Source organism: Gallus gallus, chromosome 3 (assembly GCF_016699485.2).
Source record: "Gallus gallus isolate bGalGal1 chromosome 3, bGalGal1.mat.broiler.GRCg7b, whole genome shotgun sequence".
NCBI lineage: Eukaryota > Metazoa > Chordata > Aves > Galliformes > Phasianidae > Gallus > Gallus gallus.
This window is the reverse complement of record NC_052534.1, coordinates 93,959,215-93,980,523: the sequence shown is the minus strand read 5'-3', so window position 1 is coordinate 93,980,523 and position 21,309 is coordinate 93,959,215. Positions and strand designations below refer to the sequence as shown.

At 35.3% G+C, this 21,309-nt stretch overlaps 1 protein-coding gene across 1 annotated transcript in view; it reads right to left on the bottom strand.

Moving 5' to 3' along the window:
* LOC107053147 overlaps positions 1-19,277 on the bottom strand; it is an 87,431-nt gene extending 68,154 nt beyond the window's left edge. The window contains exons 1-3 of the mRNA XM_046939381.1: positions 19,082-19,277; positions 17,425-17,548; positions 4,151-4,259 (exon numbers count right to left, since the gene is read on the bottom strand). Of these exons, the coding sequence (XP_046795337.1) occupies positions 4,151-4,259; positions 17,425-17,548; positions 19,082-19,096 (248 nt within the window). The 5' untranslated portion in view covers positions 19,097-19,277. The remainder of the gene's footprint in view (positions 1-4,150; positions 4,260-17,424; positions 17,549-19,081) is intronic.
* Positions 19,278-21,309: the final 2,032 nt, after the last annotated feature.

Here is a 21,309-nt window from a genome sequence, read left to right as displayed (position 1 = left end):
ATAAATCAAGGCCTAAGCCCATGTCATAGCTCTGGTTCCATTCTCCATGATGTCAAGTCTACACCTCAAATCAAACATCTGGTGTGGCCCTGACAAGTAAGGGAAACCACTGCCACCTTTCTGCGTAGTGGGATATGACCTCAAATCTCTTTATCTCCAGACCAAGTTGGAGCTATTTTATATTGATTTTCTTTCAGGACAATTGTGGGAAATATTGTGCACGAATTGCATAAATGTAAAAAAATCAAGTGTGACTATAAAGCATGTCAAAGTTCTGCCATTTTTAGAAAGAGTTATTATCCACCTTTCTTTTCTCAAGTTTAAAATTTCAGTGGCAGGAGAACATATATGGTCATTGGATTTCAAGTCTGTAATCTCACATTCCTATGTCCTTGTAAGAGACTGCAAATGTCAGGATCTATTATAAGGATTTCAGCATTATAGGATATTGGAAAATTGGAAAAAGAAAAAATGAGGGATAAAATCTTGATTTTAACAAACAAGACTTACAATGTGAAGACATTCGCTGAATTTCCTTCTGTCTAGCATGGTGGCTGTTTCTGTGTGAACTATGGATGGCTTACCACTTGTTTGTGTGATTGGCTACCTCAATCATTAGACATTCTTTCTGCTTTCTTTTTTGACATATAAGATAGGGGATGAACAAAAGACAGGGGATGAATAACAAAATCCTTATTTTAATGCACTATTACCCAGGTCTGCAGGTAAAGACAGATTTTTGTAAAGCAAAACAAGCAAGCAAACAAGCAAGCAAATAAAAATAACAACCCACCATCAACAAATCTTTTTTGAAAACTTTTGACAATCAGCAAAAAGGTATAAATATAGCTCACATTAGAAGTCATTTAGATTTCAAAACAGTGGTCAGAAATGTTTTTTTTTTTTAAGGCAGTGAGAAACTGAGTTGAACCCAAAGTTTCAATATAGGTATCTTTTATATATATTAAAGTATACTTGTTTATGCTCAAACAGTAGCTATTTCTATATCTGGCTGTTATACATTTCCACATTTCACTTACTTTCTGAGAGACATTCAGTGTGTTTTTAAAAATTCTGACAGACCATAGCTGCCCATGCAGAAAGACCAATCTCTGGGCTAGTTTTCATTTTGCAAAGCAAAAAAAAAAAAAAATATATATATATATATATATATGTAACTCCATGAGGCCCTTATCAGGTCCTTCTGTCTGGCTTCTGTAATCAGAGACCCCAAGAGAAATATATTTGCTTTTCCAAGAAGACTCCCTTTTCTGAATTGTCTGATTTAGCTCAAATTCTTCTGATGGCACTGATAAATATTCAATAGAAAAAGGAAAAAAAGTGGTGTAATCAAGTAGATAAGGGAAAAAATAGAGTAAAACCCCATGGATAAGGCTCAGTTAAGATATTGTCTTTTTAGTGCAATGAAAGCATTATAGGAGGACAGTGGCAGCAAAGTATTTAGATGTTTCTGTTTCAGAATATAGATTTTTTGGTAGTTTTAGAATATAAAACAAACTTGCATTAGATTTACAGTAACAGACAATTATTATTTAATTTATGCAAACATGAATGAACTATATTAGACTTGAACTTCCAATGCTTTTTTTGTTTGTTTGTTTGTTTTGTATATATATTCAAACTCAATCAGTTTATACTGTACAAAGTGTTTAGTCTGGTGAACTTTAGTGATTAAGTTAAATAATTCCCTCATGTGAAAAGCATATTTGTAGAATATAAAATGTTAGCAAATTCTGAAGACTACAAATTATTTCCATATCTTCAGTTACTAGAAATTGCAAGGGAAATCTGTTTTGACCAAAAAATAAAATAAAATAAAATAAAATAAAATAAAATAAAATAAAATAAAATAAAGTTAATAAAATATTTTTAACTTACTTGTTCTTTCTTTCTTACATCTCTTTTTTTTTTTTTTTTTTTCCCTGAGTAAATCTGAATATTCAACATTTTGAATACGCTCAGTTAGAGAAATTTGTTACAAAATTTGTTACAGGGTTTTGTTTCATAATGCAAAATAAAGTTAAAACATTTGAATTGATGTTTCTATATAAACTAAGTAACAAAACAATAAATATTTAAAATTGCAATTAAAAAGGGAAGAATGTTGTCAAACAATGCAGTGTCAAGAAGCTGAATATGCAATACTTGGTGACTGAAACTGAGATCAGTTATTAAAGACTATGGTGAAAACTGTGTGAGTTATAATCACGGATTTCCTTTGATCTTTAATCCAAGTGAAAGATTTGTTGAGAGTCTTACAATAACTCACTGAAAGTGAGGACACTGAGTTTCTACTAAGTGCAGAGAGACAGGTTTTTTAGCTTATGCCTAAAATATAAGGGGAAAAATGATGACCCATACTAACAGTCAAAGTACATCCATAGAGTCACTTTGTTGTCTCTGATATAAACTACATAGTCAAACAGCATTCATGGAGAACATATTGCCCTTTAAACATAGTGTTCAAGTCTCATATGGGAAACAGAAGCTTTATCAGTTTTACATTTAATTTTTCTTTTTGTCATTAACCAAAAAATGCAAAGATATCAGTAGAATATCATAGCAAATTAATATATATAGATAAAATCTTCTATAAATATTCATCACATCTCATTGTTGCAAATTAATGAGTAAGGATTTAAAATTAAGGGCATTCACAATTGAAGATATCTATCACATTTCTTACATATGAGATATAAGAAATGAATTATGCTCTAAGGCAAAGTTTGAGTTTACACCAGGGGTGGCCCTGAGAATCTGAGTATGTTTTAAATTTAAGAATCTAATAGATTTGAAAACAAAGACAGAGTTGCTGCTTGGCTTTATGTATGCTAAGCAGCTGTCCAGAACATTTATTTTTGGCAGCTGAACCATTTTCTGCATTGCTGTGTCTTATACACAGAATATTCTACTCTGTTACTATGGCTGCATTGCTACCCTTTACAGAAGTTGTCCACAAATCATGGTCAAGGCCACAGCAGCTAACTGCACATACTAATCGCTGCAGTTCTAGACCAACCCAGTAAGTCCTCAATGGGGGAAGCTCCAAGTCATCAGGTTTTGGAAAGTACATATTTCCCAGCCTTGCATGTGGGGTTACAGTAGCTTGTATCCCATCTAGCAGCCTCCATATTTGCTTTTGTAGTGACATTAAGTGACTTTGTCTGACAACCTCAGAAACTATGAAACAATCCAGAGACATACAGAATTCAAAATGAACCCATGAAAAAAAAGGGATTTACGATACTGTCTTTGTAGAATTATCCAAGGCTGAGATGTCTAGATTGCATGTACAAATACTGTCATCACTAGGCTATTTTGCAAAAAGAAAATTGAACTGTTATTTCTTTATCCATCTACATTTTATAAAGAAATCATAATGCAAAATTCCACCATAATACATAACATGGATATGGACCCTAAAAAGTAGTTTCACCATGCTCCCTGACTGCAGAGCTTGTGGAGGATCACAGATCCAGGCAAGATAGAAAGTTCAGTACTTCAGAGTGTTAGCATTCAAGTTAATAAATGAGAATTCCACCTCTGAATTCGAGTGCTTCAGTTTCAGGAGTCTCAGTAACTACTGTCAAAATGTTCAATGTTTACTTGGTGCCCTTATGAAAACATAAAGCTACTCTTTCCATTTCAGTTTGCCATGGACTAGCTCCTGCCCTTTTCATTAAGTATGCCTTCTTCCCTTCCTGTTCGAGCCACAGTTGATGTTTTTCTCCAGTATTTTTTCCATCTCCTTACTCCGTATTTCTGCTTCTGTGTGAACGTATCTGTAGTCTGAAAATTCTGTTATCTGAGAGGGAAGAAGTCTCCATTTCATAGATCTTCCACATACTTTATTTTCAAAGATCAGATGCAAATAGATCTCCTGCTGACTTGTTTTAATACTATTTTTATTTCTTCTACCTTTTAATTTTGAGTTGATATTATATAAGTCAATGCTAACTATTAAAATCTATCAACATAAACAATATTCCATTTCCCTCAAGGATTTAAAATAAACTTATAATATTACAAAGATTTATACATGATAAAACTAATATGGAGCAAATACTGTCACCGATTTGTCTAACTCATGTGTAAATAAGCTTTGATAAGTTCTAGGAATATGACTTACCTTTGCCATACAATAAGAAGGATGAAGGCTTTAGAACACACATAATTTGGAAATGTCCATTTAAACCCTGGAAACCAAATTCTGTGACCTCTGTCGATGAGATTTTTGCCTGATTAATGAAAGAAAAAAAAAAGGCTGAAGTATTTTTCTCAGATTAATATCAACACAAGAGGTACATTCATTCCATCTTCTGTTGTCAGTGGATACACAGTCAAACCTTTGTTAGACAGTACCCATCCTCCCTTCGTAGGGGAGATACAAATCATGCCTTTCTCAAGAGAAAAAAAAAAATCTTCTGTTCTCTCCTGAAAAGAAAATTCCAATGCATTTTGGACGGTTCCCCGCCCTCCCCCCCCCCCCCCCCCCCCCCCCGCCTTTATAGATACTGTTGACCAAGAAAGAAATATAACTTAGGACACAGAACAGTTTTAGTGCGTAAACTTGCGGTGCCATACAATATGTCTTAATATTACAGGTTTAATGCTAACTGCACTCTAGTAATTTAATAATTCTGTGGGAAGACTGCTGGGTTATAGAGGATATTTGTCTTGTGATTTCTTTGTGCCAAATCAGAAATTACAGCAGTGCTCAAAGGAATAGAAATCTTAGATACTCATGACCTTCACTGAAACCCCTTTCGTCACTTGTCAGTTCTTTAAGGGGCAATTTAATTGTAGCTCTTTGGCGGTGACAAGGTAAGTGCTGGCATTTTGGCACTGTCATTCATTAACCTCAAGCAATGTCAGCAGCAGTGCCTCAGACATGTCACCATTTCCCCAGTGATGGGAAGCTGACTTTTAGGACATATGTTGTTCCAGAGATGCCTACTAGACGAGTCGACATGCCTCACATTCTTATGTATAGGGCATCATTTGTGAATTTTTTATGCAGTTAAATAGTTTTATGAGTAAAACCAACTTATCTAAAGCTCAGAGAAGAAAATCTACTGTGTGATGAGAAGAAAACTACTTAGATTGCTAATGCTGCTCTGAAATTTTTTAAAAAATCTGAATAATTGAATTGAATTTAACCTGATAGGGAACAAAAATCTACTGCCATGATATCTGGAGGTTTAATAGAATTATTTATTGTATAATTTTTTTGAAGTGCCATTCAATAAATGAAATGCCAAAATGTAAGGAACACATTATAACTACAATTTTTTATTCTGTTTTTCCTATTTCAGTATGCTTTTAAAAAATCATTAAGAAACAATGAGTAGGTTGAGGGGAAGAACGGTTGCTGAGAACTATTTGCTGATAACAAAAGTAATTGCCAATGCCCAGGAAAACTACATATATTTGAATGCACCTTTCTTCACTATTCTTCATTTCAGCTTCAGAGTGACTGGAAATTCTGTGCAGTGCAGCAGTATAAATGGTAATAATGACCATAGTAATAATAAATGAGCTTGATTCTCACTTTTCAAAATGCACAGTTTGAGAACTAAAGATCACTCAAAACCAATGCAGTTACTATGCTAATATTATGCGTGTCTCAAGATGGAAACACTAGATTTCAAACTCCAGACACATACATCTTTAGGATCTATCTTTAACTTCTTTTAAAACCTGGATCCACGCTGAGGCTGGATCTCAAAGCTTTCCCTTATTTCCAGACAACACAAAAGCCTATTCTGATTATTTTGGAGTCTGAATCAGCACTCAGGTATCCCCAGCACCATAAACCTGAGAGATGAGAGTCATCAGCTATGAAGCACAATACCTTCTTAAAAACAGTTCAATGCTAATATTTACTTGATACAGTACAGCAAAGGATTCACTTCTGTCACTGCAGCAACCTCCCAGAAAAGCAGATAGGAAGGAGAAACCTAGTCATTAAAAAATGGATGGAATTAAGTTTGGTAGGAATGTATGAGAAAATCGAAAGAGTTTCAACCAAAAGCAGCATGTAAAACATGTGACTAATAGAGTATTTGAACAGATAGAGTATTTGAACAGATATACAATTCTTTGTCTTTTTTTTTTTTTTTTTTTTTTTTGGTTTGGTTCGTTTGTTGTGGGGTTTTTTTGTTTTTGCTTTTGTTTTTGTTTTTTGTCTTAAGCAGTTTCCATTTTGGGCTAGTTAAAGATGTTTTCCATTAATACATGTGAGAAAACACCCAATAATACAGTGAAAAAAAGAAATTAGATAAAGTGAACTTAAGTTTTTGTTTTGCTTTGTTTTGTTTTGTTTCTGTAATTAACAGAGGTGACTTTCTGCAGATGCTGAAGGAATTGTTTATAAAACTACTTAACTCCTTCTTTCAGTAGAGACAACATAATAATATATATATATATATATATATTGCAAATGTCAAGTTATCACAGTTTAGAAAAAAGCCACGAAGCTCTGGTACAGAGAAAATCAGTCACCAAGTTAATCGTTATTGCACAGTTTAGAAAATGAAATCCTTATCACAGAAGACTTTTACAACTTTTATATCAAGTGCTTATTTCAGATAAAACAGTAAATATCAGGCAAAAAAAATAGCAAACCAAGCAAAATAGCAACACTTTTAAGATATTATTTTGCAAAATTACAAGTGCTGCATTCTTTCACTTGCTCTTTTGTTGTTGTTGTTGTTTTGTCATAGACTTAAAATCTTTCCTTGTTAAAATATTTAAATGATATCCTTCTATTTTGAACTATTTCTTTTTTATTTTTAATTCATACTGATCATATCACTGTGACTATAAAAAATATTTATTCAAAGCAGCAGCTTTGAGAACAAGGTTTGAATCACTTATTTCTATCAGCTCCGCTATTGACTGTAATAGAAACTATGTAGGTGAAAGCAAGGACATCTCTGGGAATATATGAGTGGTGTGTAAGCAGAATGACTGAAACCCTGGGCAGGTAAAGTTAAATGAATTGCAGTACAGTGTTGACAGTCAAAAATGGACATTTCATTGCACCATTATACTGTGTCTGAAAAGAAACAATAATCATTTCCAAATGTCTTATTTGGAGACAGTCGTATACATTAAATAAATATAGTTCTGTAGGTAAAACACTCTCTGTCCTGAAAAAAAATATTTCAACAGCATCAGTAGAAAAGTGATGATTGCTGTAGTAGCGAGTACCAGTAAGACATGTTGTGATAGATAAAGAAAGAAAAATAAAAATAAAAAATAAAAAGGCAATGAAAACACAGAAAAACTCTTTAATTAGGGAATTAGAGAGTATGGCTTTCCATCGTGCTAAACCAGACAGGCAGTTTAAGAGTTCTCTTGTGCAATTGCAGCACTGTAGCTTAGACCCACACTGAGAATGGCATTTTGCCATAGCACATTTGTGTCAGTCATATTAATTGTTTCAACAGTATTTGCTAGAGAAGTTCAAAAGAACTTAGATTTTGTCTCTCTGGTTTTTACTTCCACCCTTGCCTGGTCTGGTGATGCTGATGAGTGATCTGCCTTCATTGTACATGCAGATTTGGAGAAAAAAACATTAGTAGCTGTCTTGACAATTTCCAATTTGGTGGCTAAAAATTGAACCAAAGCAAAAACAACTGCAGGAATTATTGAAATGAGAGATTACAATTGAATCTCTGAGTTGTTTTTTTTTTTCTCCTGTTTTTTTTCTGACACCTTTCCAGAGCTAAATTAATTCTCAAATATTAAACATAGCTTTACAAAATTGTAGCATTTCCTGCTCTTGAATTAAAGGTATTCTTCACTGTACAAATAACTAAATATAAATTCTCAGTGGATGGAGCAAGTAAATATCTTTATAGGAAATAGATACGTAGAGCTGGTCCTACAATGCCTTGTTTCTTTTTCTTCTAAGTAAAATGTCATATTCTGCTCTACTTTATCGTTATACTGGTTGCCACTTTCATCACTTCCATGCTATCTCTCTTAGGAGGCTTTTCAGATGATTAATCCTGAAGTAACAAGGCATCAGATGGGTTTTATCAAGTGCTTTCTTCCCTTGAATGAGAAAGATGTGATACTACTGGCCCTTGAGAGCTGAGCAGGTCAACATGAGGGCAGAACTGACTCATTATCTTTACTTTATACATATTTAACCAAAAAGGTGAGAAAAGTTAAATGAGAGCTGACAGGTCAGGAAAACAATGAACAAAAACCTTGCTTGATCAGCTCCTCCCAAAGAGTAATACCAGTCTTGCTTTGCTTACTTTTCTACAAAGATCTTGACAAATCTGGGAAAGATTAATTAGTTACCCAGATAAGTCCACAGTAAAATATAAATTTGTTCTATTGAAGGAGAAATGGGAAATAGATGTGACTCTGGTCCCATCTAATGATTGTTTAATCAGAACAGAGTTCAAAGAAATTAAGACACTTGATGACATCCCAAACAGGCGGTAGAATTTTTCTCCAGACTCAAAACCTGGAATGATCATGCTTGGGTTGTCTAAAAATAGGGGCTTTACAGAGATTTGACTTGTCATAGTCCATCTCTGAGGATATTTGTACAGGGCTGATAGATGTGACACAAGTGCTGCACAAAACTCTTTCCTTTGGAACTGCTCCTGAATGGCCAAACAAGATAAGCCATGCTATCTCAAACGGTTTGAGACAACTGAGTGTAGATGAATAACCCATGTCCATAAACTTTTAAACTGTTTATAACTTGGGTTTCTATACGAGTGAGATGTAAAAGCATCAGTAATAATCAAAGGACATGCAGCCAGTGTAGAGACAAAAGGGTATTCAGCTCACCTTCAAGTATTGGTTCATCTGAATTGCTGTCTAGGCTTCAGTGTCTAGTCATCACATCCATATCGATACTTGGAATTCTGTGAGTATATTCTGAACCATTCTTAGCTGTCATAAATATTGCATTTAGGCTTTACACGTGGAAAAATCTTAGCCTTTCATTCTAAAAAATAAGAACTCATTTTTCATCCACAGAGAAATACACTGATTATTTGAGATTTTCATAAATGTACTAAATATAACAAGAGTCAATGTCTTCCTTTTACAGGGAAATAACAGATTACGTGCACTTTAGTTTTTGATAAGAAGTTACTTCACCATTTAATAAGCCAGTTACTGTTATTGTCTATATCTATATCTATAATTATATATCTAAGGTACGAATGATATTTAGCTTACTAACCTCTCATTTTGACAGGAGTACCTCGAACTAGGTGAAGAGAACCAGTAATTCCAAATATATGCTGAAATAGATGAATTTGAGAGTAGAAAATCCCCAGAGTTTGAACAAAAGTACATATAACGGTACTTTACATGCACAGATAGTACATATAATTTTGAGAAACTCAAAGAATAGGTCAGTAAGCTTCAAATGGGAGACAGGAAGCTCAATGTATGTTTTCATAGCAAAATAATCTTTTGTAAATGTAGGACCAGCCAAAATCATAGAAAATTAATCTGCAGTTAAGAGGAGAAGTGAAAGAACATTTTTCAGTGGAAAGAAAAACATTTATAGGAAAGAGGAGTCGGGGAATCTTGAAAGGATGCGTTCTTTGGCTAGAAGTCCTGTGGCTGCTGAGAGGATACTGTGATAAAGAAATGCCTATAAGTGTGTTCTTTATTTTGTATATGTCTGTGTACTTCTCCTACTAAAAAGATACAAAATCCTCTTGAAGTGTAAACATTTGTCTGTGTGTTCTTTTAGCCCAGTTACAGGTTAAGAAATAAAACTGAATATCCAAAGCACTATTTTTTCTAGCAGTTATACTGGACCGAAGTTTGTTCTTCAGCCCTGAAGCCAGCTGTCATGGCATGGGTCACTTATATGCAGATAAACTCATTCAGCAGAATGGCCACCAGCCTGTTCTGCCCACAGAAAGTCCAAGCTGGCTCTAGCCAAAGCCATGACACTGGTCCAGCTCAAGCTGCTGGGCCTGGCCTTACTTTACTCACTCCTCCTAGAATGATCAGGTAGATGATGAGGAGGGTCCTGGGAACATACATAAATCACTAACAAATGCTGAGAAATTACCATTCATTTTTCTTCACATTTATAAAAACATGCACTTAATGTATAAATGAATTGCAAAAGACAAATAAATTTACTTTAAACATCAATGACTATATCTCTCCAGATTTCCAAAATAGGTAGAGAAGCTCAGCTCTGAATTCACATTTCCTAGTATTTGCAGGCAAAGTGAATTCTGTACTGGCCTGTAAGCTGGCATCAACACATTTACAGACATGTAATGAAACAATACTCTTCTCTTGTTTACCTGCAGCAGGTTTGTCAGTTCAAGTTATCCAGTTCACAAAGTGCACAGAATGCAGAGTGACTTCAGATCTAAGTGTTACTGCTTAAAGCCCAATGCCATATAAACAAAACTATAATGCTTAGAGAACTATATTGTTCTCTGGTTCACAGAACAAGACAAAGTGAAATCTACTCAATCCAAACTGTTCTTATGCAACATTATTTTTACACAAATATCTGCTCCCAAAATTAAGGTGGTAGAAAAACTTCTGATGAAAAGGAAGCCTAATTGCTCTCTTGAAAAGAGGTTGTAGTGAGATTGATGTTGGTCTCTTTTCAGTCGACAAGTGATAGGACACAAGACAATGGCCTCAAGTTTCATTCTGGGAGGTTTCAATTAGATATCAGGAAGGATTTCTTCATGGAAAAGCTGGTCAGGCACTGGAATGGGCTGCCAGGTAGACAGTACAGTCTCCATCTCTGTGAAAAAGCTAACATTGCACCTATTTTTAAGGAATATAAAGCACAACTCAAGGAACTACCAATCCGTGAGCCTCACCTCTGAGCTGGGGGAGATCATGGAGCAGATCCTCCTGGAAGCAATGCTAAGGCATATTGAAGACAATGAGGTGATAATAGACAGCCAGTATGGTTTCACCAAGGACACGTCCTTCCTGACCAATCTAATGGCCTTCTATGATGGTGTAACTGTGTCAGTGGACAAGGGAAGAGTGACTGATGTCATCTATCAGGTCCTCAGTAAGGCCTTTGATGTGGTCCCCCATAAAATCGTTCTCTCCAGATTTGAAAGATATGGATTTGATGGGTGGACCACTTGATGGATGAGGAACTGGTTGCAAGATTGTATCCAGAGAGTGATGGCTCAATGTCTAGATGGAGATCAGTGATGAACGGTGTTCCTTGGGAGTCAGTACTGGGACCAGTGCTCTTTAACATATTCATCAAGAGCATAGACAGGGGGATTGAGTGCAGTCTCAGAGAGTTATATGGTGTGCTCAACATGCCTGACTGGACAGGATGCTATTCAGAGACATTTAAGACAGGATCAAGAATTGGACCCAGGAGAAACTCATGAGATTCAACAAACGCAAGTGCAAGGTCTGGCTGCTGGATCATGGCAAATCCTACAAGCTGGATGTTGAAAAGATTGAGCATAGCCCTGTCAAAATTGACTTGGGGCTACTGGTAGGTGGCAAGATGAACATGAGCCAGCAATGTGCCCTTGCAGCACGTAAAGCCAACTGTACCCTAGGCTGCATCACAAGATTCATGGCCAGCAGGTTAAGGGAGGGGATCCTGCCCATCTACTTTGAGCTGGTAAGACCTCAGATAGAGTACTGTGTCCATATGTGGAGTCCTCAGACAGGGGAAACATGGAACTGTTGGAGCATGTCCAGGGAGGTCCACAGAAATGGTCTGGGGGATGGAACACCTCCCTTATGAGGACAGGCTGAGAGAGCTGGGGCTGTTCAGTCTGGAGAGGGGAAAGCTCTGGAGAGACCTGAGGGCAGCATTTCAGTATCTAAATTGGGGATTGTGAGAAAGAAGGGGACAGACACTTTAGCAGACTGTGTTGCGATAGCACAAGGCAAAATGGCTTCAAACTAAAAGAGAGGAGATTTAGAGTGGATAAAAGGAAGAAAGATTTTTATGATATGAGTTGTAAAGCACTTTTGAAGAAAAGATTGCTCAGAGAGGTGGCGGATTCCCCGTCCCCAGAGATGTTCAAGGTCAGGCTGGATGGTGCTCCGATCTAGCTGTGGATGTCCCTGATCATTGCAGGGGATTTGGACTAGATGATCTCATAGAGTCCCTTCCAGTTCAAACAATACTTCAATTCCATGTTTTTAACACATTCTGCATAATTAATGAATTTAACAGTAACTGGTGCTTCTGCTATCCCAGCTGTCTTTGGCAACATGAACCCTATGAGCAAAAGAAGAATCAGAAGCAGGGATAAACTTAAATACTTTTATATAATTTCAAAGAGTATAGTGAAAATATATTCTTTTTTTTTTTTCTTCAGCACTTCCTGTTCACTTTATTCTTATTTATTCATTGTGTTAGAATAATTTGATACTTTTCATTTAGAAAAAAAACGTATTATAATTTGCTGTTCCTCTATAGGTTCCATATGGACACAGAATAATTTGTTTAGAAACCAAAGGAAATAGATCTTTTAAAAATAATCTGTCATCCTGTAATATTCTCTATGGTATTTTTATTCAAACTCAGTTCTTCCTGGTCTTTCTCATTATTCACTGTTGAACTGTTTAATGCCTGAGTTATAGGCCAACTGGCAGGAAGAATGAAGGTAAAGTATTATTTCCCTGCAATATGAAATTGAATGTCTCACTTTTTTGCTATTTTCTTTCACACCTGAAACAAATCCTAAGTTGAATCACACTAGCTCACATTAATAAAAGTGCCAAGAAGATACAAAAATAAAGGAAAAAAAAAAAAAGAGAGAGAGAGAGAGAGAGAGAAAAAGAAAGGTTTCTTGTAAAGATGCTTAAGAAAATCAAGGTCATAATTTTATCATTTTGATATCTTTTCACTGTCTCCTGTTTGTCTGCATTAACAATGTTTTTTTAGGGGTTAGGCAGGAATTTCAGCTTCATTGAAATGAATGGTGAAATTCTAAATAACTTCAACATTTAAATAATGTAATTTCCTATTGCTTTTGCTATTAAAGTTTACAACTACCTTTTTGCTAACCAAGACCATGCTCCACTGAACGCATCTGAGGACAGGGCAAGAATCTAGTTTGGTATTACTCTCTGATAAGAGTTAGTTGACATAACAAGACAGCAGACAATAAGAGTTTTGCCCCTGACTTCAGCAGAAACAGCCTTCTAGAGCTCCACTGTGAAAGCAGTATTACTTTACAGAGAGAAGAGAAAAAGCTTATGTAATCTTTGAAGCTTTGCACCAGTGTTAGATAAAATCTGCTTTTGATTAAATAAATAGATAACATCTGCTGAAATCTTGGATCAGATCTGACAAACTGTAAACTGAAACACTTGCAAATATTTGATGATTTGCATCAGGCATATGTGAGTATGCCTCTGTCAGTTATTCTGAAATTGAGGGTCAAATTCAGCTGTGGAAATGAGGATCACAACCAGAAGTGGGAATTATCAGCAGAAGCCTAAAAACCACTGCTATGTATGATAATCCTGGGATGTATTTTAAAGATGATTTTCTATGTTTTATACGCTAAGCAACATAGCAGACTCTCTTTTTACAACGTTTGCAATTTTTTCTTCAGTTCTTTATTCTAGGCTTTTTACTTGAGTTAATACATTTGGGATGCAGCTTCTTCTCCCCTGATTAACCCACTTCCCTCCTCCATGGCTAACCTAAAGTTAATACTTTCAAAAAAGCCTCTCCTTCTATTCCCTATCTGCTACTCATCATTTTTCTCCTCTTCATTACCTCCCAGAAAATAATAACTAACTCTGCCTTTCTTTCTTAAACAATATATCACAGGTCTTCATAGTTTTTGCAAGCAAGCAAGAAGGGATGCCTCTGTTTTTCAGTTTGTTCCCAGCACACTAGAACTTAAAGTTGAGTGGTATTGGCATATTCATCTGGACCTATCAAGTTACAGTTACTGGTAAAAGTCTTCTGTTATCTATAGGATACTGACTTTTGCTAAAATTATTGTTCCATCACTGCTCTTACCTTATAATCACAGTTTTAATCTTTTTGTAGCTCCTGTTTCCTTGAAGAGCAATCCAAATGAGACAGAATCTGTCTTATTTTTACTTTTCTCCAGTATTTTAACTGCTTCCAGGTTTTCAACAGAGCAAATTGAATACCTCAAGCTCCCACCAGTATTCATTTAAGTTAAAAACTGTAGCTGTGCTTCTGCCTGTGAACAGGTGGAATGAGGTGGGAATCCGACTTGCTCACAGGCATAAACAGCAAATTGGATTTTCTATTCAAGATGTGGGGGTCAGAGTGCTCAGAGAACAGTTACAGTCCCTTTGCAGACAGTACCAAATGTGGGAGATGAAAAGATCAACATCAATATGTAATGTTCACCCTGCAACTTAAATGCACCTTGGTCTAATGCAACCTTTTCCATACTTACTGGAGAGACTCACTTTGCCCACACCACCAACCCTCCTTTATGGTTCAACAGTGTATTTTTTACAAAAATTTTGCTGGTAGCATTTTGGCCAGGATCAATTTTACTCCTTGAAACACCAAAAGTGGGAATGAAAATAAAATGTTCTCACAACAGATCATAATTCAGCATTAAAGTATATTCACAGATACATGAAATAATACTTTTTATTGTCAATAAATTTCTGTGACGATGTGGATAACCAACTATACACATTCATCTTAGCATTGGTAAGGAGCCCACCTGATCAGTGCAGATGATAGTGCACTCAAGATGATAAAAAACAAACAAACAAACAAACAAACAAAAACATAGTTCTTAAAAGAATGAGTTACAATTTCCATCATGGTAAAACTCAGTTGATTCAGAGCAAAAGCTGGATGGGAAAATTGTACCCCTATCAAACTTCTAAATATGAAGAAAAATTCAATTTATTTGAGTAAACCATAACTAGATGGATGAAAACACCTGGTATATTGTGAGGCACAAAATTCAAATCTGAATCCCCTTTGTTGTTCTGTTTCTCGAGAATTTAAAGCTAGTCTGACCAATATTGACAGATGGCATTTTCTGCTTTTGTCACTGTTCACGAGCCCCATCTCCACTGCCTTGGAAGATGGTTTTGCAAGTAGTTCTCACAAGAACAAAATCTCCTATGTAAATTGCTGCATTGTTGCTTCAAATTGTTGTCTCATATAATGAAGATGTTATACTTAGAAATGAAACAAAGCACCATTCATAATTTCATATATTAATCTTTCTGTTTATTTGAGGGTGACAGCTGTCTGTACTTGTCAGATCTTTTCAATGACACGTTGCATTTTACCATCCTCTTCAGAAATAGTTTGTCTCTTGCTGTACAGTAGATATTCAGTGATACATTCAACAATGAAAAAATTACTTATTCTGAATGTTTTGTAATCAAACACATTTTTTTTGCTGATGGTGAAGACCAAACGAAAGGTGCTTGCAGTTTTAAATCAATCATCAGGAATAACTCTGATGCTGTCTCAATTTCTGTGTATTTTGGACTTCAGTTATACTAACCAACATTTAGAGGAGTATCTTCACCACCTTAAATTTAAACAATCTGATAAACTGTTTAAAAATAAGAAGTAAATGGTGAATTTTTAACATATTTTTTGGAAAAAAAAAAAAAGAAAAACGAAAGAAAAAAGAAAGAAAGCATACGTGATTCCAACTTCTCCAAACCAGTCTCTTAGTTTGTTCCCTTTTGCCAAATCTCTTGTGTAATTTCAACAAATCCTAATAGAAAAGTAAGAATTTCAAAAGGATTAAATTCCTACTTAGTTCCAAAAAGTAGACACCGTACAGAGGAAAGTCATCCAGATCAAAGTGTCCACTGTGGTAAAAGTTGTGCAGTCAAACGCCAGAGCATCAGTGTTTCAGAAGACCTCAAAAACAAAAAAGCACTGTGCATGTAACAGGACTTGGATATAGTAGATCTCATTTTGCTGGAAATGCAGGAAATTAGGAGTACAGTTGAATGATACAAGACTGCTCCTGTGGGCAGCTTCAGTAAGGTGTCTGGATCCAACCGGCTTTCTATCAGAGAAAATCACACTGTCAATAGCTGTGTTTTCATTATAGAAATCATGTCAGTCTTTCCCTGTTGGGATCCATCAATGCTGATTGTGAATGTGCACCAAAAGATATCCAAAATAGGACTCTTTGTTTCATTCCTCTGTTACATAGAAAAGTTTTTTTAACTGGTAAAGTTGGAGGATGTATCATCCCAATAGTTTTGGTAGTCACATCTGATCATATGGAAGTAATGTAGCTATGACATATGTATAGTACAAGGTGTTGCTTTAGGTCACATAAAATGAGATGAAAATGTGACGTGGTGCAACCTGACACAACATGATTATCATCAGTTCCTAATAAGAGTCTAAAAATTGTGACAGAAGGAAGTAGTAATTAATATATTTCTAACAAAAACCATTTACAAATCACAATGAACAGCCATGAAGCTCAAACAGTCTCAAGACAGAGGACTAGCAAGTGAAAAATGGTTTTAAAATACAAATCAGATTCACTTTCTGAATGCAAAAGAATGCATTTCAAGTGATTTTTCTGTTATATTTATGTGTGCTTTATCATTACAATCTTCCTGAATCATTTTTTTAACTGATGATGTTCGTTCTTTTCCTTAAAAATACTGCAGCAGAGAATAATTCACACCATCTATAGTTGGCTAGGTGAGACTTAGCTAGGATGAAAGAGTTAAAATGTGAAAAGGTTTTGTTCATAACAGGAACATTGCTGTTTTTCCTTTCCTTTCCTAAGTAAACAAGTCAAGAATGTTCAGAACAGGGCAGAAGTATCTCAGTAGTTCTGTACAGAAATACCATATTCCCTAGACCTGCAATCTCTCCGCTTTTAAAGAAAAATGTATTTATCATCCCATAGCAGATAGATAGTTCACAAATGACAGCAAATAGAAACATTCTCCCCTCAGTGGTACTTAAATAGGAAAATGCTACTGGAAAACTTTGTTATATACTGGTTTAACATTAGTTTCAGTGGAACAGAAATAATGTAAGTGATTCAGGAAATTTGCTGGAAAGGTAAGAACAGCATGCACTTTTTGTATATTCAAAGTTTTCATTCTGAATCTCATATATATATGAGATTCGTATATATGAGATATATATATATACCAAATAAAGCAACATTCATCATGTTTTGAAAAGACACTAAGGTTGACCATACTGAAACAATGTAATTTAATGAGCTAGTTTCTTGATGTATATGTAGTTGGGTTTTTTATTCATTGGTTACAATTATTTATAAATATCAGAATTCTTTTTTTTTTTTTTAAACAAGGACTTTTTGAATCTGTATTTTAAAGATGCAGGACATTAAAAAAATATATACTACTATTGTATTAATGCAATAAACATACTCCCAGACTTATTGCATTAATTCCTACCTGGGTGCTGAATCCACAACCAGTGTCCACAGATTTCAGACAGTGTATGCGCACACACGCCAGGAAAATGGTAAACAAGACCACAGGAGGACACAGCACAGCAGGACACTGTCACCAGTGATGCCTATGGACAAACGTCAGGATATTGTCCCACACACGGCTTTGAGGGAGAACACTTCCTGATAGCTGCGATGGCCTCTTTGAAATTACAGGAAATTGACGGAACACAGTGAATCCCCATGTAACATTGCAAAGTAAGCCAATAAATAAATAAATAAATAAATTTCCAAAAGGAACATCAAAAAGGATGCTCATAAAGTATTTTCCAGCATGTCAAAGGAAATATCCCTTTCTTCTTTCCTGACTGCAAATACAGGAATCAGTTTAAACTGGCATATCTAAGGGATTAGTAAAATCATACATATTCATTAGTTTTCTAGCAAGAGCAAGAGACTTTTTCAATAATAAAAGAAAATCAGTTCAGGCAGAAAATCTTAGAGAATATTTTTAGGACAATACTAAAGGGAGGAAGGACTAGAAATAGCACCATATTCCCAAGTGAAAAAAGAAAAACAAAAATGGAAGAGTTGTAGTCAGTGATGTTGTAGGTGTTGGTGGGTATTTTTTTAATTGTTATTATTATTTGTTTGTTTTTTTAAGAGCAGAATATAAATATTAGATATAGCAATTCACTTTCCACCTTCCCCCCCCTCCACAGTTCACATTGGCAAAATACTTTGTGCAAAACATTAAAATTACACACAATATGCTCCAGTCATTTCATATTAAACAATCTGGAAATCATTTTTTACATAAACAAGCTAGATTGCTCTTTGATGCTACCTAAATTATAAACTGCTGAAGATTTGCATGCTAGTTACTTTTGCAGTTGGTGGGCTTTCATGCTGAGCCCTATGTTAAATCACTCTTTTGTAGTCTGGATGCTTATTATGACTTACTTACTTTTTCTAAAAAATGAGTTGCACTGTTAAAACAAACGTATCTCAAAAGATTACACGCTGGCGATGAGCAGCAAAGATTTGCTAAATTCATTCAACTGAGGCCATTTGAACTTCACTTACACTGTTTATGGAAACTCAGAAAATAGTATTTTGTATTTGCAATGCAAAATCTATCAGATTTTAATGCTATTTCCATTGCACAGTAAGTATTTTCAAGCAAGTTTTCTGCCACTGTCATCATCATAATACCCTTCCCTTGTCCTAGCTGAGGATTGTAACTTTATTCTCTCAGGACACCTGACAGATGAAACTAAGAGAAGTACAACAGATACTTCAGAAGAAGAAGTAAGCATAACAATCAGAAATCTGAAGGTGAAAATAATGGTGGGGCTGGGAACCTGAGTTGCATGTGTACAAACTAACATACAAACACGTCTTTCACTGCAGATACAAAACTTCTGCAGGAGGTCCTGATGGATCCTCTGCAGTACTGGGCTTCAATCATTTTGATGGGAGGACTGTGTTGCAGAGCAGAATATATGACCAAACAAACAAACAAACACAAAAAAAAAAAAACCTAACAACCACTTTTCCCTTACTTTTCTACTTGTATAATATCATTCACTTTAGTTGCTTCAGAAACCACTCAAACTGACAAGGCCATACAAGCAATACATAAGCAAGAGTTCCCCTACCTTAAAACCCATCATAAACTGTTTGTTCTGTAAACCGAAGGCTGCAAAATTCACAGATCACTATGCATACCCACAAGGTGTAAGAACAGCAAATGTAAACTGCAAGAATTCTCAGGCTCATAAAAAGTGCTAAAACATTCTCACAGGTCAGTGAATTGTCCTGCACTTCAATTGAAATCTAAAACCCACCACCTGCTTCCTCTTTTCCCTATGTTTTCTCTATGCGCTGCACTAGGCCCTGTTCTTTTATCTCCCAGAGCATTTCCCTTTTCTATGTTCTTCATACACATCAGAGGAGTAACTCCCTTCCCTCCCACATTCCCTGCTTACAATGCCAAGGCATGGTTTACATTAAATAAGAATGAGGAACGCAATTAACCCTATATTTGCTATAATTCTTGGGGTAACTTGTAACTATTATCTGGGTAAGTGAGAATGTCCTCTTAGCTCAAGTGAAAAAAAGTGAACTGAAATTTGGGAACAAGTTTACATGTTTGTCTTTATTTTTTCAGATAGTTTTTCAAGAGAGATGAGCTTGGAAAGATTCTCTTGCAAACCAAGGAACTCTTGCTTTGTAAAAGCCATGATTGATTGAAAGACACCTGAACATAATGACAGATAATTGGCTTTATGGCTTACAGCATCTTTCATCCAGGCAAAATACCACAGGCATTAAGAGCAATCATTTTATCTATCAATGTAGCATAGCTATTTTGAGGGAAAAATGGGGCCAGTATATTTTGTGTGTCTGGCCCTGTTAGTAAGCTGGTTGGGGACACTAGGAGTCCGGGCATTTGTAGAAGGGAGGGAAGGAAGATCACCTGTGTACACAGCAAGTCTATGCTTTAAAATATGTGGGTGCCAGGTTTCTGTTGTCTGTTCCAAAATACAGCTTGGTTTGCCTGCCTGGTGACCAGAATGATTTCAAAATAACCAGGAATCCATCTCCCTTTTATCTTTAAAGATTGAATATTAATTTCACTGGAGCTTTAACTCAAAGTTTAAGCTTCACTGCTGTTAGAGGTGGAATCACTGACTGGTGAACTCTCGCTGTAATCTGACAATGACATGTATGTAGCATGCAGTTTGGAGTGACTCAAGCTGTCCTTTAGGACAAGAGGTCAGTGTCTTAGAAAAAGAAGAGTAAGGTCAATATCGAGACTATAGTTCCATGTTTAAAATAAGTAGTTGTTTTCACATTTCAAAATATACTATAAGTATCTGAAGAAAAACCCCCACAAAACATTTGCACTCAGTAAAAAAAATTATAGCGCCATAGTGCAAAGCTCTAATGTTAGTCATGTCAATGGTTTTGACTCTCAGCTGGATAGATCCTTAAAATGTACAATAGCCAGAAATGCAAAGAGTGCTTTACTCTCCTACTTTAAATTGGGAACTTATGGGTTGTGTAGGGAGATGTTCATTAGATTCCGATATGAAAACAGTCTTCCAAACTGTAATTTCAAAGAGAAAAAGGACAAATATAAATTTATTAGTAGTTTATAATTTATAGTTATTGCAATTTTTTTAAGTTCCTCTCCACCCACACACCATTTCCTTATTTACTAATCTCTGATTAAACAGATGTGCAAGATTAAGACAACTAGGAAGTTGTATGAGAAACTGTTGGAGAAAAGTCTTGCCCACACTAATTATCTGTTGTAGATGCTGCACTGGATAACACAAAGAAAAATAGGAATTTCTCTTTGAATCCACAAAAATAGCCTTCTATGAAATAATATGAATATTTTGTATTTTTCATATTTATATTTAAATATTTATATTTATATTTAAATATTTTGTGACTGTAATTCTAAAAAATAAGCATCCTAAAGGTAGTAAGTTCTAATAGATAGAACAAAAGATAACATTCATTAGGATACAGACAAAACAACAATTTTAGTTTTAGTCATAAAAAACAAACAATATTTTAGTATCTGTTGCTGAATGAAGATCTTTTTAATCACAGCCACCACAGGTCCATATGAATTATAGGAGAACATGATGACAACCAACAAGCCTGTTCTGCTCATTACCAGTCATCTGATTTGCTATGCTTTCACTGTTTTATCATATATTGCATTGCAGTTTGCTCTTTCTGCCACTAAACATAATACATGCTGTACAGATGTGATTTTGGATAACTCTGCCAAATTTGTATTGTCCTTATGTTACATAAATTATTTTTTTTCTGTGATGGAGGCAGCCGAATCTCCTCACTTGAGATC